This window comes from Perca fluviatilis, chromosome 20, assembly GCF_010015445.1.
Source record: "Perca fluviatilis chromosome 20, GENO_Pfluv_1.0, whole genome shotgun sequence".
NCBI lineage: Eukaryota > Metazoa > Chordata > Actinopteri > Perciformes > Percidae > Perca > Perca fluviatilis.
The window spans coordinates 28,922,944-28,939,125 of record NC_053131.1 but is presented as its reverse complement, the minus strand read 5'-3'; the positions used below and the strand labels follow the sequence as shown (position 1 = coordinate 28,939,125).

General features: G+C 43.3%; 1 protein-coding gene across 3 annotated transcripts in view; it reads left to right on the top strand.

Moving 5' to 3' along the window:
* daam2 (dishevelled associated activator of morphogenesis 2) overlaps positions 1–16,182 on the top strand; it is a 108,414-nt gene that overhangs the window by 41,551 nt on the left and 50,681 nt on the right. For all 3 annotated transcript variants that reach the window (XM_039785647.1, XM_039785645.1, XM_039785646.1), the window contains exon 3: positions 12,989–13,078. In XM_039785647.1, the coding sequence (XP_039641581.1) occupies positions 12,989–13,078 (90 nt within the window). The remainder of the gene's footprint in view (positions 1–12,988; positions 13,079–16,182) is intronic.

The following is a 16,182-nucleotide window of genomic DNA, read 5'->3' as shown; positions in this document are numbered from 1 at the left end:
GTGTTGGCATGTACCCATGATGTGGAGAGGGATCAGGGCACAGCTGTCAGAACGGAGCAGGCTGCTGTGGGTTTCAGCTGCCATGCAAGCTGGTTCTGGCTTTGCTGGAAAACCGGGGCTTCGCTGTCTCTTTGTTTGCTCATTTCCTGTCTCTTGCTCAGTTTGGGTCCTGTCTGTCTCCATCTCAGAGCTTCTGCCATGCCTCCCCTTAACCTCAGATTTCCTTCTATCTCTGACTCCATCTCCTTCTCTCAACATTGTGTTCAGCAGCATGGCTACAGGACTAGTCTTAGTCCTGGGGAGTGCTTAAACTTCCCCCGGCTGCAGAATAAATCACTGCTCCAATTGTCCAAATAAATTAAGTGAAATTCCATTTGCGATAGGAAATTATTCACTATTATCAAGGCAGATGTTTTCCCAACAGTGATCCTTTCCCCATGTTTCCAGCTAATTGACCTGACTTGATCCTAAATTTGCTGTCTAGGCTTCTTTTTTATAATCACTGGTAATGCTCAAGCCATTAAACCTCAGTAGCTGCAGTATATCTATTGGCTTGATTGGAGAAAATTAAAAGTTAGGATTCTAGCAATCAAGACATTGATTGCCTCAATCAGTATCTCAAGTCTGGAATGACCTAATGCGCTTTCAGCTGTGCAATAACTAAAGCTTAGTTACGGAGAACCAACAGGTTTTTTTTTTTTTTTTTTTTAACAAACTCGATGCCCTATGTGGCCTGATGAAATGCATACATGGAGATAAAGTTTTGGAAAAGCGAACACAGACATGTATTGCTGGGATAAAATAAAAACACGCCTTTTCATTTGGAAGTGCTTAGCAAAATCACAGCCGTCCTCATGGTTGAGAGGACTGTATGGCCCACAGCTCAGTTTTGGGGGTAAATGTCTGAGCTTGCGATGAAGCTGACACAGATGTTTGAGCTGAAGAAGAAGCAGAGCCGACGGGTCCATCCCCGATTTCCAGACCTCTTGACTTGCAGCTTTTTCGACCCAGGAGAGAAAGCAGATTTGGCATTTTCTCATTGGATCTGGGCCCTTCCACATGTTGTGAATAGATTATTCTTCAGATGCTTGTTGGATGGCTGCATCTGACGGTGTCACTCAGATATTTTGTCTTTGGGTTAATGTCTGTGTTAGGCTCCGGTTCATCTTGTCTACTTTACTGCAGACTTCCGGCATTGAATGTAGCACTGAAAGGTCCAATTCCACCTCTGATTAAGTTGCATCAAATCATAAATAGCAATACTAGCTGCTCTGTAAATAATCTCCTGTTTTCAGTTTGAGAAAATAATCTGAACCTAAAAGTGAAAAATTCGTATTTGTTGGTTTCATGATTGCGCCCCCTAGTTTTGCATGAATTCTACGGATTACCGGAAATCCGAAAAGTCAACAAGTGTAATAATCTGTGAGCCCTCGAGTTGTTGCATGGTAACATATTATTATTATTATTTTTTTTTTTACTTCTTGTGAATATATTTCAAGTAATCGTATTTCCATACGTGTAAACCCTTTTGTTAATACCTTATTTTGAAAACCGGACATAGTGACGTGTATCCTTCTGCTACCTTCATCAAGTCTGTCACTGATCTGGGTCATTTGGACTTCTTCTCCATGATGCTTGGCCATTTTTCTATTACAGGAGCTCTTTGGTTGTTATAACTGCGTACTTTTCCAATGCAGGACGAGGCTGTTTAGCACAGAGGGAAGGCTCTGTGAATATAGTTTGTGTTCAGGTCTTCACCATGCCCTTATCCTGTTTTATAGCTCAAATAAAAAAATCCAAACTTTAAAGGGGTGCTATGCAGTTTTGGCAATTTCTTCGCCGTTTGCTGGCAGGTTTCTCTATAGAGCTCCCCCTACAGCTTCGGAATAGATATTTGGCAGCTCCTATGTTTCCTCGTGTCTGACTCCTTGCTCGGTCAGTCTGCCGTTTCCTCTTCCTCTGTTCCTCCGACAATGCTCTCCTAGCTTTCTGCTTCTTTTTTGCCAGCTCAGCCATGACCATAGTGTGAAAAACTCCATCGCTACCTTGTTCTTAAAGCTAGCCGATTCCTGTGTGCGTGCAGTGCCGTGAAGCAACTAGTTACATCACGAGACATGATGTCACGTGGTACTTCCTGACGCTGAGGCCGCCGGCTCGCCGGCTCGCCGTCCCGAAAGTTGCAAGGGTGGTTTTTCCGCTCACAGGCGCTAGGGGGGAGCGAGACGACCACCATTCAACTCAAACAGTCCTATAATATAACCTTATTAACCTTTCCAATGACTCCGAAGCTGTTCAGTTAAGGTCAATTAAGCTAAAAAAAACTGCATAGTTTCCCTTTTTAAAAATGGCAATTTCATTTAGATTTCTCCACAGAAATGAATGAAATGCTCAGATATAGGCAAACTGAATATTAAAAGACAAAAGTTGTTTTACAGTACAGGAACCATTCACACACTGTGGCCGAGGCTGCCGTACAAGGTGCCACCTGCTCATCAGATAAACATTCACACTCTGATGCGGGGGTTCAGTTCTTGCCCAAGGACACTTCGACATGGGACTGCAGGGCCAGGGATCGAACCACCAACCTTCCAATTGGCAGGCGACTGCTCTACCACTGAGCCAGAGCCGCCCCCGTAATGGTCATCTGGCCAGACATCTGTTTTACCGATCCGGCAGCCGACTTGCTGACACATTTGACCGGTGGTCCAAAAATCGGTACAACCTGACCTCGAGCAGTCCCTCTGTCTGGACACAATGCTTGTAATGTTGACATTAGAGAGCTAATGTAGAGACGCGAGGAGCTGTGCCACAGGGGAGGAAATAAAGAAAAAAATAGAGAATAACATAACATGGCGTGTTTCCATGGCAACAGGAGATGGGATTATTGTTGTGAAAGCCTTTCCTGAGGAGTAGAACGAGACTCAATGGAGCCTCTGGAGTGGGAGCGACAGATCTGGGCCAAACGGAGGAGTAAACCACCTCCACGTGTCTTCACGTCCATAATGGGGTCTTTCACTGCGTCCAGCCAGTGCACACTCAGCTTACACTCTTAGTGGGGAGAAAAGACTTTCACGGACTTGTCTCAGTAATATTGAAGTATGAAAAATTGTTGGCCAGAAAATCCTTAACTTGTCTATTGTGCCATGATTGTATTATTGAGATATGTAATGAAATGCGTGGTGTGATGTCTGTCCCTTGTGCTTTCTTGGAAGATCACGTGGCTAATGATAGAGGTGGAATAGAATAAATGGATATTACTTACTACCAGGGTACGATTTTTCCAGGGGGGGATTCCCCCCTTTCTGGTGTACATATCCCTGCATCTGCTCAATTGTTTTTATCCCTGGTGGGGACCATATATTATATACCTAAAATAGAAGTATTTTAAACTAAGTAAAGCACTGTAAAAAAAAAAACATTCTGAGCGGTGGTTGCTGGGTTTTTTCAGCCGCTACAGAGCTCCAGGTACCGGCTACCAGCGGCAGTTGTATAGCCGCCAATAGGTGACTGCGAGCCGGCTACAGGCACCATCATATGACGGTCCTTTTCAGGGGCCGTGGTAGTTGAGTTGAGCCAGAAAAATTGAGCGTCATGGGGAGATGACTGTTAACTTTCCCATGGTATTGGAAGGGGGATTTGATTCTTGCATGTTTTCTTAACAAGTCACACCCTGCGTATTACTATTCCTAAACTGGGTAACTCATTGTATATATTTTGGCCATGGCTCACTCTCCACCCAAATGCACAGCAGCAAGCCCTGGTATCTTAAAACCACACTTTCCTCACCAGCTTTTAATGCTCTGCTACATTATACCCAAACATTGGATGCATTCTCAAATGTTTAACCTTTTTAGCAACCTCTACTACTTTCTCGGCTACTTCATGAAAAATGCAGGAGCATAGAATAAGTCATGTAGCAAAAGAGATGACTTTTTGTCCTTGGTGTCTAGCTGACAAAACTAATATTGCAGAGTAAGCATGTGTGGGAGCCATCTTTGGTTCCCTTGTGTAAACACTTCCGTTCTTCAGCCAAATGTGCAACAACTCATTCTAGAGAATGTCTGAAGAATAAACTGGCTTTCAAGTCTGCCATAAACCCATATGAAAGCCTTCTGTGCCCATAACGAACTTGACAAACCCATGCAAATGAGCCTGGAAGCAATCGGCACTGATTTTAGACACAATGAACAAAGGCCACATCAGAGGAACTAATGGATCACATCAATAAAACTACACATTTGCAGCTGGCTGCAGAATTTCCTGATAGCCAATGTGCCACAGTTCTGGGTTCTGTTATTTGGATCTGGGTACATTTTAAACAGTTTCTTTCCACCAGCGTTCCAAGGCTCGCACGCATAGTTGATATATAGGCCATGTGTGAATTTTGGCAGTGCTTCAAGAACAGCGACAAGGCAATTCCCTGCTATTAAAATTGTATCATCAAATGCGAAATTGCTCTCATATTTAGTTAATTAAAGAATGGGTCCTGCTCAGTCATTTTGGTACTTGGATACATTCCTCACTGGTGGCAGTTTGGTTCCTCAAAAAGAAGAAAGTGCGAGGTTGTTTGGGGACAACTAGACTTTGTATTTACAAGTTTCGGCTGATGGCGATTAACACATTGCGTTTACTGTGGAACGGTCGGCATATAGTCGCGATGTTTCGACACATTTGCAAGGGCTTGAACCCGACTACCCAGTGCCGCTGAAACACTGCAGAGTAACGTCTTTAAAAAGAGAAAGTAAACACAGAACAAAAAATATAACAGATTTGGAGGCACTCATGGTAGAGAATCTGCTGTGGAATAGTTGAATACAATAGCTCACTTTAGATCGTAGTTGTTGAATGAAGGAAGATGCCAAGTCTGACTCCGCATCTGTATGCCATTATCGTTTTTGCATAACTGTTGCAAATGTATGCTATCCCCACATTTCTTTTATTATCAAAAAGGAAGACCCTCTTTCACCCATCTGTAATGAGATGTGTGCTGAGATGAGAGAGGATATAATGTACAGTGTGTCTATCTAATAAAAGGAAGGACTTCTCTGTTCTGTCCGTCCTGCCGGCGAGTGACATTCTCTTCACAAACAGCACCGCCACACTTTCTACATGGTCCGAATCAGTGCTGGAAGAAGTATTCAAATCTTTCACTCAAGTAAAAGTACTGTAACAATACTACATTGTAAAAACACTCTGTTAAGTAAGTAAAATTTCTGCATTCAAAATTGAACCCAAGTCGAAGTACAAAAGTATCGGCATCAAAATATACTTAACCCTTTGTGTGGTCTTCCCATCCACTAGCAACTTTTTGTTTTTCTTGGTCATAATTTCAAATTAAAACTTTTTTTCTAACATTTTTTTGTCTTTTTCCATATGTTTTCTTTTGGAGAATCTGGTTGAAAGAAACCCAGATTTCTTATGTAGAAACTTTTTGAAAATTGGTCAAATTTGACCTGAGGACAACAGGCGGGTTAAAGTACTAAAAGTAAAAGTAGTCATTATGCAGAGTTTTTATATATATATATATATATATATATATATATATATATATATATATATATATATATATATATATATATATATATATATATATATATATATATATATATATATAAAAAAAAAAAAAAAAAAATTATTACTGAATTATGATTATTGAGGCATTCATGTGTTAATCACTTTAATGTTGCAGCTGGTAAAGGTGGGGCTCAATAATTGTATATTTTTTCTAAATAAATCTGCAAAGTAACTAGAGCTGTCAAATAAAGTGGAGTAATGGGTACAATATTTGCTTCTGAGATGTATTGGATTGGTAGTATAAAGTAGCATAAAGTAAAGTACCAGTACCTCAGAATTGTGTAGTGCGGTTCTTGAGTAAATTTACTTGGTTACATCGGAGAAAGCTGCAAGCAGCATCACAGGAGGCCAAGCGATCGGTCCAGGCATGTTTTCATCGGGCACTGTACTCGTCTAGCCCAATTGGTGCAACTGAATCAGGTCTAGTAGGCCAACATCTGGCAAGTACAGTGCTGGCAGACATCAGATTAGTGTGTGTTCTCTCTGCCCTCTTTTTCTATCTGCTTTGTCTGTCTGTCTCTTTCCCTATGTGGGAGCCTCATTCTTTCGTTCTCTGTCTCGTAATTTGGAACAGTTTTAATCCAACCACTCTGGGCAGCGATCCAGCTGTCCAGTGTCAAGCACCGCATCTGTGCGCCACAACCTTTTTAATAGCATTCACTACATGTGAGTCCCAATCACAGTACAAAGCGGACTCTTTAAAACATAAATCCTCTCCTAATGTTCCCTCCAGTGTGACTTTTGAGCCGGACGAGAATCAAGAATGGGTTGCATAACAACAGGGAAATGGAAACGTTCTCCACCCTCTGAGGCATTGGGAATGAGTTTCCTCCACTGCGTACGCTGTGTGTCACTGTGCATCTCTTCTTTCTGTTTCCCTCTGTCCTTCCTTTGCATTTGTCTAACTGGCTTCCCATTTCTAATGCTATCTTCCTAAGTCAGCTGGTACTGTCCTGAGCCAACCTTATCATGTAAGTCGGTCAAGCCTTGTTTGGACAACGGGAGAGGCAGTAAGCTAGGCTAGGCTACTGACTGACTCATCAAAGAGAGGATATTATGACTCATCTGAATGCTGCAAAGTGGTGTGAGCCGTGCATGCGTGTGTGTGGTGAATTTTTTTTTAACGGACCTAAAGCGGTTAAATCCATTCTCACCATATCTTAAGAATAAGAAGTTTTCTTGGTAGTGGTAAATTATTCGGTCTTTCCCTTGTGCCAAGAACTCGGGAACAAGTTGTTACACACGCACACACGCACACACACACGCACGCGCACACTCTCACTGAAACTCGTTTGGGTCAATAATGGCAGCTACAGTTTCCTGTGGGTTCCCTTGAGGTCTCATATGACTTCCTGCCATCTTGCCTGTCTTTCCTCTGCCTTCCTGTCTCGCCCAGAGACTGCTGCATGATTGTTTTTTTTGTGTGTGTTTGTTTTTTTTTTTTTGTTGTGTGTGTGTGTGTGTGTGTGTGTGTGTGTGTGTGTGTGTGTGTGTGTGTGTGTGTGTGTGTGTGTGTGTGTGTGTGTGTGTGTGTGTGTGTGTGTGTGTGTGTGTGTGTGTGTGTGTGTGTGTGTGTGTGTGTGTGTGTGTGTGTGTGTGTGTGTGTGTGTGTGTGTGTGTGTGCTACGCCAGACAGACCCTCTGTACTGTAAGACTTCACATGAGGTAAAGACATTCAGGTGCACTCTGTAAATGCCACTTGCCACATGCATGTGAAAGGATGTCATTCTTGGACCACACACCCATTTCCCAGTTAGGTGGAGCCTCACACATTCTCAATCAGTTGTCACAGAGACACTCCTATGGCAGTCACTCACACCTACTCACACGCTGACCCCTTTCTTCCCCTTTTCTCTCACATTTAGGGGTCTGTTTGCCTTGCTTCCATCCCTATCTCAAATGCACTCTCAACTTTTTCACCTCTCCACTCTGCTTTGTAAGCCTTGCCCCCACTCCTGCCGTTCATCTCCTGTCTCTGAGCACTTAATGGAGTGGACATATAGTCTAAACAACAGTAGCAGGTATTTAGGTTTTCCCACACTGCTCTGACTTCACTCCGATGTGTCATTGCGACTCACCACTCTCTTTTCCACTCGTTCCATAGGGTGGAGATAAGAGTTTTAACCCTTGTGTTGTCTTCCCGTCGACCACAAACTTGTTGTCCTTCCGCATCAAAATTGAAAATGAACTTTTTTTGGCACTATTGTATTTATTTTTTTACTGCTTTTGACACTTAAAAATAATGTTAGCACTTTTTTCAAGTTTTTATTTATTTATTATTATTTGACATACTACCTACTTTTTGAGTTTAAAAATTAAAGCAAAAATTATGAATTATTTTGACTAATAGATCAGAGGATGTTGAGTGAATCACACACTGGTTTATGTCAAAGTTGAGTCAGATACTCTTTTAAAACCATTTTTTAAACATATTTTTTTCAAATGCTACGTACTTCCGCCCAATTTTCATTTCCCTTCAGTACTCAGTCTGGGTTTGCGGTATATTCCCTGGCCAAATATTTGGCGTTCCAATCAGCGAACAGAGGGAGTGGCTGAGAACGATGACGCTGAGGTTGTGCTCTAGAAAGATGCGAGCGAAGCCATTCGGTCCGTTGTGACAACGCTGACGAATATCCAGAAGTTAAAGCCCGAGCGAGAACAATATTTGCTGAGTTGTGTTGGGGGCCATGATGTTGTGGCCCTCCTCCCCACGGGGTTCGGGAAAAGTTAGATTTTTCCAGCTCGCTCCGTTAGTGGTGAAGGAGTTGGCCAAGGCTAACGCTAGCGATGCTAATGCTAAATATAAGCCGGTAGTTGTCGGTCTCCCCTCTTGTTGCACATACGCATGACATGCGTCACGACCAAACGTTAGCGATTGCTTACGGCAGATCCAGAGTGGCTCTGGGCAGATCCAATAGTTTTAAACTTCAACAGAGTACCCGCCTTCAAGGAAGTTAACACTTTTCAATGGATAGTGGCCAGACTCTCTGGACAAATGAAAATTAATAAAAAAAACTAAATACAATGAAAGTAATCATTTACTTTACTTGCGAAGAATATTGTCTAGGTTCCATACAATGGACATGCATGCATCCAAGTTATTTTGGGGCAATTTGGTTGTAAGAAACCCATATTTCTGATTTAAATACAAGTTGTGTTGTCCTCAAACTATGAGGACAACACAAGGGTTAAATCTCCAACAGACATGTTGTATCATCTGACTCCTCTGTTATGTCATACAAATTAATTAATATGAATAAACCAATGACCGCTGGCAAATGTGCTAGATATCCTCGTCATTCTAATCCCTGGGGGGTACAAAATAAGATAAAATAGACTTTATTAATCCCACACTGGGGAAATTGCTGTGCTACAGCAGCTCAAAAGAAAAAATGTACACACCTCAATAACACAAATACACATTAAATAGACATAGGAGAAAAAATATAAAGTATTATAAGAAATGGAAAAAATTATGACGATAGGGTTGTCAGTTTGTAAAGTGTCTATAAGTCAGTAACATTTGGAAATTAGCACTTTGCCAGCAAGCGGTACTTTGTGGGCAGTTGTGCTAAAGTTTCCTTGCTAACATAAGATACACTGGCTGGCAGACACCTCGCAAATAACCTCAGACTTATCACACCCTAGCGTTATGGCGGTGAAATGCACCGCGATGCAAAGCAACCCCGACGCAGAACTCCGAAAGGGTCACGACGCCGTAGGAGCGGCCGTAGCTACGGCGTGGAGTTGACGCAGAAGCATAAAAACCGAAGCATAAAACGGCCTTAAGCCAGGGCAAAACAGTTTTTGTCTGAACGCTCCTTTAATTTCAGCATTTAATCACAGCAATTGGAGCATTTAATCTCATTTGGTTGGAGGCTAAACAGATGCATGTAGCCTTTATACCAAGCTAGGCTAATGTTAAACATGTACTTACTCCAGCTGTGTTCTTAATGCATTTGTCATTATGGGTCATATGTCATTTCACCCTCACAAAGAAAGTGAGTAAGTGTGCTTCCAAAAATGTTGAACTACGGAGTAAAATTAAAAGTGGATACACATAATATTGTGTAAATGCAGTAATAACTATTTGCGCCTCACATACACAATTATGTTGGGGCTACGCTTAAATGATGACACGAAATCAGTAGTGCTTCTAAGTGAAAGTAAGTAAAGTTTTTCTCTCTGATCCCTATCTCTGTCCACCATATCCTCTGTATAATCTCAGCACATGTGGGAAGCCCGCCAGTCTTGGACAGAGACAGGAATTTGAATGACATGAATGCGCAGGTTAGTCGGTCTGCAGCGGAACTGACAGTCAAAGCACACAACCGCGACACCATTTTCTTCATTTGTAACATTATTCAATAGGCAGTTGTGGAGGAAATATGAAATGGGAGGTTCAAGCCTTTAGGTATGTATATTTCCCCCTCTCGTACAGCAGGTGTAACAATATTAGTTTTGGTTTATGTGAATTCCCAACTGGAGCGTGCTGGCGAAGGAAGACCGGGGCACATCAAGAGAAGGTTTTACACAGCAAAGTGGAAAGTGGTTCAGTGTTGTTTTGGAAGATTAAGAGCGGGACTGGGTGTTTTTTGGGTCATGAAGAGAGGCCATGTGATGTAGATGTAGTATTGGAAAAAGGCTTTGGGGGGGCAATTGGAGGTAGAAGAAAATGGAGAAATATTGCATAACTGGAAAGAAAAGTCCTCTGGCTGGCGTGACATGAACATTCCTCCACCCACCCAGTGTCCTCATCCTCAACTTCATCTCTCTTTTCTCTGATTCTCTGTAGACTGGTACCACTTTTACCTGACAATAACCGACTGAAACATGCAGTTCTCGTTTAAAAATCTCCAGATACATTAGTCCTTAGCCAGCCCTGCCACTCCTTTCCTGTTATCCTTCTCTTGCTACCATACTTGATTTTTTTTCCATTATCCTATTAGTCTCGCTTTGCCAGACCTTCCTCCACAGCGCTGCGGAGGAGGGTCTGGCTAGTCCCCACAGCATTCCGGGATGGGAGAAAAACGTGCTCTGGTTTATTGGCATTTCTTTAAACCAATCGCAATCGTCATGGGCGGTGCTAAGCGCGACACCGGTTGCCGCTGCAAAACGGCTTCGGGAAGGAACTTGTTTTGGTGGAACGTTTACATTCAGAAGTAGTTTTAGTCGGGCAACAGAAAACTCAGATTGGACAGATAGTCTAGCTAGCTGTCTGGATTTACCCTGCAGAGATCTGAGGAGCAGTTCCTCAGAAATCCACTGGAGTTTAAAATTCCAACACAAAGAAAGCGCAAGGTAATGGATGGACATCCGGCCGAAAAGGAGCGACATAAGGCGGAATTTCCGGCAGCAACGGAGCAATCCCGGAAGTGGAAGATCGTGGATATAGACGATTATCCTATTAACCCCTTAAATATTATGTAAGGGCCATAAAGTAATCCTATATCCATTTCCAAATGAAATTTTTGAAGAAAAAAACAAAGCTCCTCAGACACCTAAATCCTCATTTTTATTGCTGACGTATATCCTGCTCTCATATAACTCCCCTCCATATAAGACCTTACATTGAGAGGCCTAGGGAGTAGATGGAGTGAGCAAGAAGGCGCATAGAGATCAGTTGCCCGGGCTCGGCTCCCATCTGGTTCAAATCCAGGGGTGTCATTCTCAGTGATTTCCCCACCAGCCCCCAGTATCAGCTCCTCCAAACAGCAGCAGCTTGGACAGCAGGGCTTTGACCCGGCGACCAGGCAACGTGCCAGAGACGAGCTTGGCTTCTCGGGCCTCAGTTTCTAAGCCTGGGGATGAGGAGAGAGGATCGTGGTCCAACCCAAAGCCCGAAATCTGTAAAGATGGAAGGACGGAGGGTCAGGGGTTAGATGTTGAGCTGCCACAAGATGGCTAGTTTTAGGTCTCGGTTTCTGCTTGACGCTCATGAGAGTACAGGGCCACGGATAACCGCAGCAGGTAATGTAGACCCTGGATGATGAGCTTACAATGAATCATTGAATTCATGCTGCGGAGATAAAAAAAAGAAAAAAAAGAAGCTTTGATCAAAAGATTCTAAAGCTTCTTTGTGGGTTCTATCTGTATTAGACCCCCTTGAAGTTCACACCCTTCAGATTTTTCCCTTTTTTGGCCAAAGCCCCAATAATGCTGCTGCTGCTTGTCCCATTGAAAGGACTGGGTGAGAGATGATGTCATTCTTCGTAGTGTTGGATGCTTGGAATGTGGGCCACCTCAGACCGCCCCGTCCAGCCGAATGGACGAAAACAAACCCTGTGAATCTACTGGCCGGCTTTAAGGGGGCCCCACCTCCGGCACTGGTAGCCATCTTCACTTTGGGGGGCCCAGGAGGCCCCCGGCACTTCTGGCTGACGTCATGGTAGCAAAACCATTATGATGAGATTAGTGTGAGCTTGAGCACAAAGCCCTTGCGCTAAAGCATCTCATCCTCTCCTCCTATTTTCTTTTTTCTTTTTTTTTTTTTTTGTGCTATCCATTTCCAGAACCACACAGCCCCTTTTCTCTTTCTTCTTTCTGTCTCCTTCCTCCTTCTCTCTCCTTCTCTCTTCAACCCAAATCTATCCATCTCTCTTTTCCAAGACTTTACTTTTTTCCCTCCCTGGCACACAGAGACTAATTTCCTGGCCTCATATGCATTTCAAAAGGTGCAGGAGGCTGCTTGTACCAAGCTGAAGAATTGAGCGGAGCAGCAGGGTGAATATTAAAAACACTCCTCTGTAGTCTGCGGAGAGCGGTCGGAACGGAGATGTGAAGTTCGGACAATCAAATGTCACCGTGTAAAGTGACTGTGTAAACCTTTGTATTGTCATAGGGATAACCAAAACAATATGGATTGTGTCCTGAGGGATGGGGTGATTATATTCACGTCATTAATTAGTATGTTAATATGAAAGGGTTTATATTAATCACGTTTTTTTTGCAATGTATTGTTGACTATACTATGAAAAAAAAATCGTACCTAATCCAATGCGTATTCATTTAAAGGTGCTGTAGGTAGGATTGTGGAGATCCAGGACTTGGCCAAAGAATTTGAACATCGACAACTTCTCAGTCCCCCCCCCCCTTTCTGCTAAAGCCCAAAACTGTCTCCTAAGCCCCTCCTCCCACAAGGGAGAATTAATGTGTGCATGAGCAGTGATTGACACGCAGTTAGACACCCCCCTGGCCGGGGGGCTCCGAACAGGGAGCGATGGATTTTTGCAAATCGCACTACAGGCTGTAGGTGGTGAATTACCTGCTTCATGTAGTTCTACTGGAACATAGGCTTAGTTTCAGCAAATATGACCGAAAGTTAGTTTTATAAGTCTTACCTACTGCACCTTTTTAAATGGTTGGCGCAATGGTTTGAAAATGAATAAAAAAACGATCATTGTTGTTGTTGCAGGATGAACTGGACCTGACGGATAAGAACAGGGAGGCCATGTTTGCTCTGCCCGATGAGAAGAAATGGCAGATCTACTGCAGCAAGAAGAAGGTGAGTTGGCCTCTGCTGTGCTTCGCTGTACATCGGCTCTAATCTCTGGCTGGCCCTCAGTTGACTGGCCGCCTGATCCCACAGCTTAAAGCTAAACTGTCAGCAATGAATGCTATTGAAAGGCAGAACCCATTTTGAATCCGTTCGGCCACACAGTCATCCCCCCTTTCCGGGCTTCTCATTTCTACATTGATGTAAACATTACGCCAGCTACGTATTTCACAATATTTTCTGTACATGCAGTACTGTACGTGCCCATAGAGTACACACATAAGCAACACAGAGTACACAAATACACTCCAAGCCCCTGTTTCAAGACTCGATCTCCAAATCTCCCTCCCCACGTTTTAAGAATTGTCAACATACCATGGGAGCACTAGAACATTCTGGTTAGCCCTCTCTTTCACCCCTTTCCCCCTCGCCAAAACATCTCTTGTTCCCTTCAAAGCCTTCAGCTGTCTCTCCACAACAGTTCTGGTGGAGAAAAAGGGGAAATTTAGCCCCCCCTCCTCCCCCCTCTCACTCAATAGCAAATTGAATAAATAGTCATAAACCCTCCCCTGTGTCTCTTTGCTAATTTGTTTTTTGGCTGAGGGGTTTGTGTTGGAAGCAGGACATGGATCAGACCCCTCCTTTCTCTTTCCATGGCATGCAGGCTCAGCTTAGCTGATATGATAGGCTCTGACAACCTTTTTAAAAAATGAGTAAACACACACCGGTGTGTGTGTGTGCGTGCGCTTGTGCACCTGCATGTGTAAAAGTTTGTACTTGTACTCGGGCCAGTATTGAGTTACTAGGAAAAAGAAGAGCAGTGGAATTGTGGTGTGTTTAGAGGGATGTCAAGGCGAGGATGGAAGCTGGAGCGCCTCACCGGTTTACAATGAAATGCAATATGGTTTAAAAAATGATACAAGACCAGGAAGTAATCTTTCTTCTGATACATTATGATAACCATAGGACTTGCAGTGTGCTGTTCCCCTTTTGAATAAATTGCATAGTATCAAAGGGGATTGAATGGTTGGCAGAATGTGCATTTGCACATGTGAACCCACATAAAAGGCGCAAGTTCAATAATTCTCCAAAATCAGTTATTCAATATCTCACTGAACCAACCACAGACGTTTTATGAAGACTCTTTGTACTCTATTAGAACCTAGTGGAAGCCAAGTTTTTTTGCACCAGCCTGGGCATATTGTAACCGAAATAGTTTGCAGTGCGCTCCTAAGCCGGGTTCAGAGGTAGGATATATTGGTTTGTCGTTCCTGCCCCATCTCTCCCAGTCAGAAATCATTTCCTCTGTGAGGCTAAGGGGGGGGGAACCCAGCCGTGTGTCCAGGCCAGGAAAAGGGAGAGCAAAACCGGGGTAACAGTGCACAGCGGAAAGCTGGAGGAAAAACCAAACAAACCCCTCATTCATGGATAGAGGCAGCGTAATGGCGAATGAGGGGAAAAAAACAACTGGCGTGCAATATCGGAAAATAACCTGATGGTCTGTGTGTGTGAACATACAGTACAGTACAGGCAGGGAGGAATGAGCGCTGTCTGACGTGACACACACATACACAGACATGAACAACCATACACGTAGGAAAAGACTTTGGTTATCCAGACATACACCACAACCATACACCACACAGTAGTGTCCTGTGTTCCTGAGAATTACAGCATGACAGTGATTTTTGAATGGAGAGCAGAGGACAGCAGAATTTCCCCTCAGCCGTTCCTGTCAGCGACAAACACTGGTTCCCCTTGTTTCGGCCAGCCAGGCGACGGCTCCAGTTGTTGTTGTGGTTAGATAACACTTGGAGGGAGCCACCGAGGGCATGACAAAGGGACAGACTAACTTTGTTCACCTGCAACACACACACTGGCCAACACGTTTAATGCAAACCACTTAAAGGTGCCCTGCCACACAACACCGTTTTTCCTTGTATTTTTTTGAAATATGTTAGATCCATATGTGTTTGTGTTGTGTCGTGAATGTGAAAATGAACTGCTACCTCCTCTGTCAGCTCTAGCCACTGAAGAGAAATAAGCGGAGAAATCAGGCCAATTACAAAAGCTGGTCAGTCTGACATCGTGTTGCCTGAGCTCATTACTATTCATGAGCTCGTCCAGTTGCGCTGGGTAAAGGATGCCGACAGCCAGGCTCTCATTGGCTGGCTGTTAGCCAATCAGATTCAAACTGCTTAGCTTGTTGAATATTAATGAGAACTGGCAGAAATCGAGCAGAGTCTTCCTGCAGGCTTTCTACACCAAACTAGAATGGCTTGAAACAAGGTAACCAAGGCATTTATTTCCTCAAAAAAATGTTAGAGAGTCCATGGTAGAACTTCAGACATCACCACAAAGTAATAAAATACGTGTGGCAGGGCACCTTTAAGCTTTGCCAGTTCCACTTCTTCACTGTCCAGTGAAAACCACATATTCCTAATCTAATGATTTTACGTGCTTGCATAACCTGAACAACTACATGCTTTGGCTAATAAAACCCCTTACATCCCCTAATTCACAAACGCTCGACGTATCAGTTACAGAGTTTTCACTAGAACTTTGTATTGATGTGTTTTGTTAGGCTTTCCTGCATCTTGGTACAAGGTTAGAATATGTCAAAGCAACATAAACCAATATTTGACCATTAGGGGGCAGAAGAACCCGTGTTGACGGACCCACAACCCAGTATCCTTTTAGAGTTTGTAATGGCTAACGTGTTGGCTAACAATTAGCTACTTACACAGACCCAGAATAACAGTGTTGTCTAATTGGAGATCCGGTTTTGGCAACTGATGAATAGAAGTCCAATATCCACTCTCTTAGCAAATATCTGGTTATTCTGCATGCTAGTTGTAGACTTTTTGTTTTTGCTAATTGTGTCTGTTTATTAAGGGTTTGGTTGCTGAAAGTGGCTACCTGCTGCTGCTGGAAACAGGGTTGAATAGCAGTAAGACAGAATCCTACATTAAATGTGACTCCTGTGCCAAAACGATGAGCCAAAAGAGGCTAAAAAGCTCCACAGAGGTGCTACGGTGACTGCGGAGTCAGCTGAAAATTCTCTGTTGGTTAGTCACTGCGAGAGCTCCTTTTTACATCACACAGAATCATTA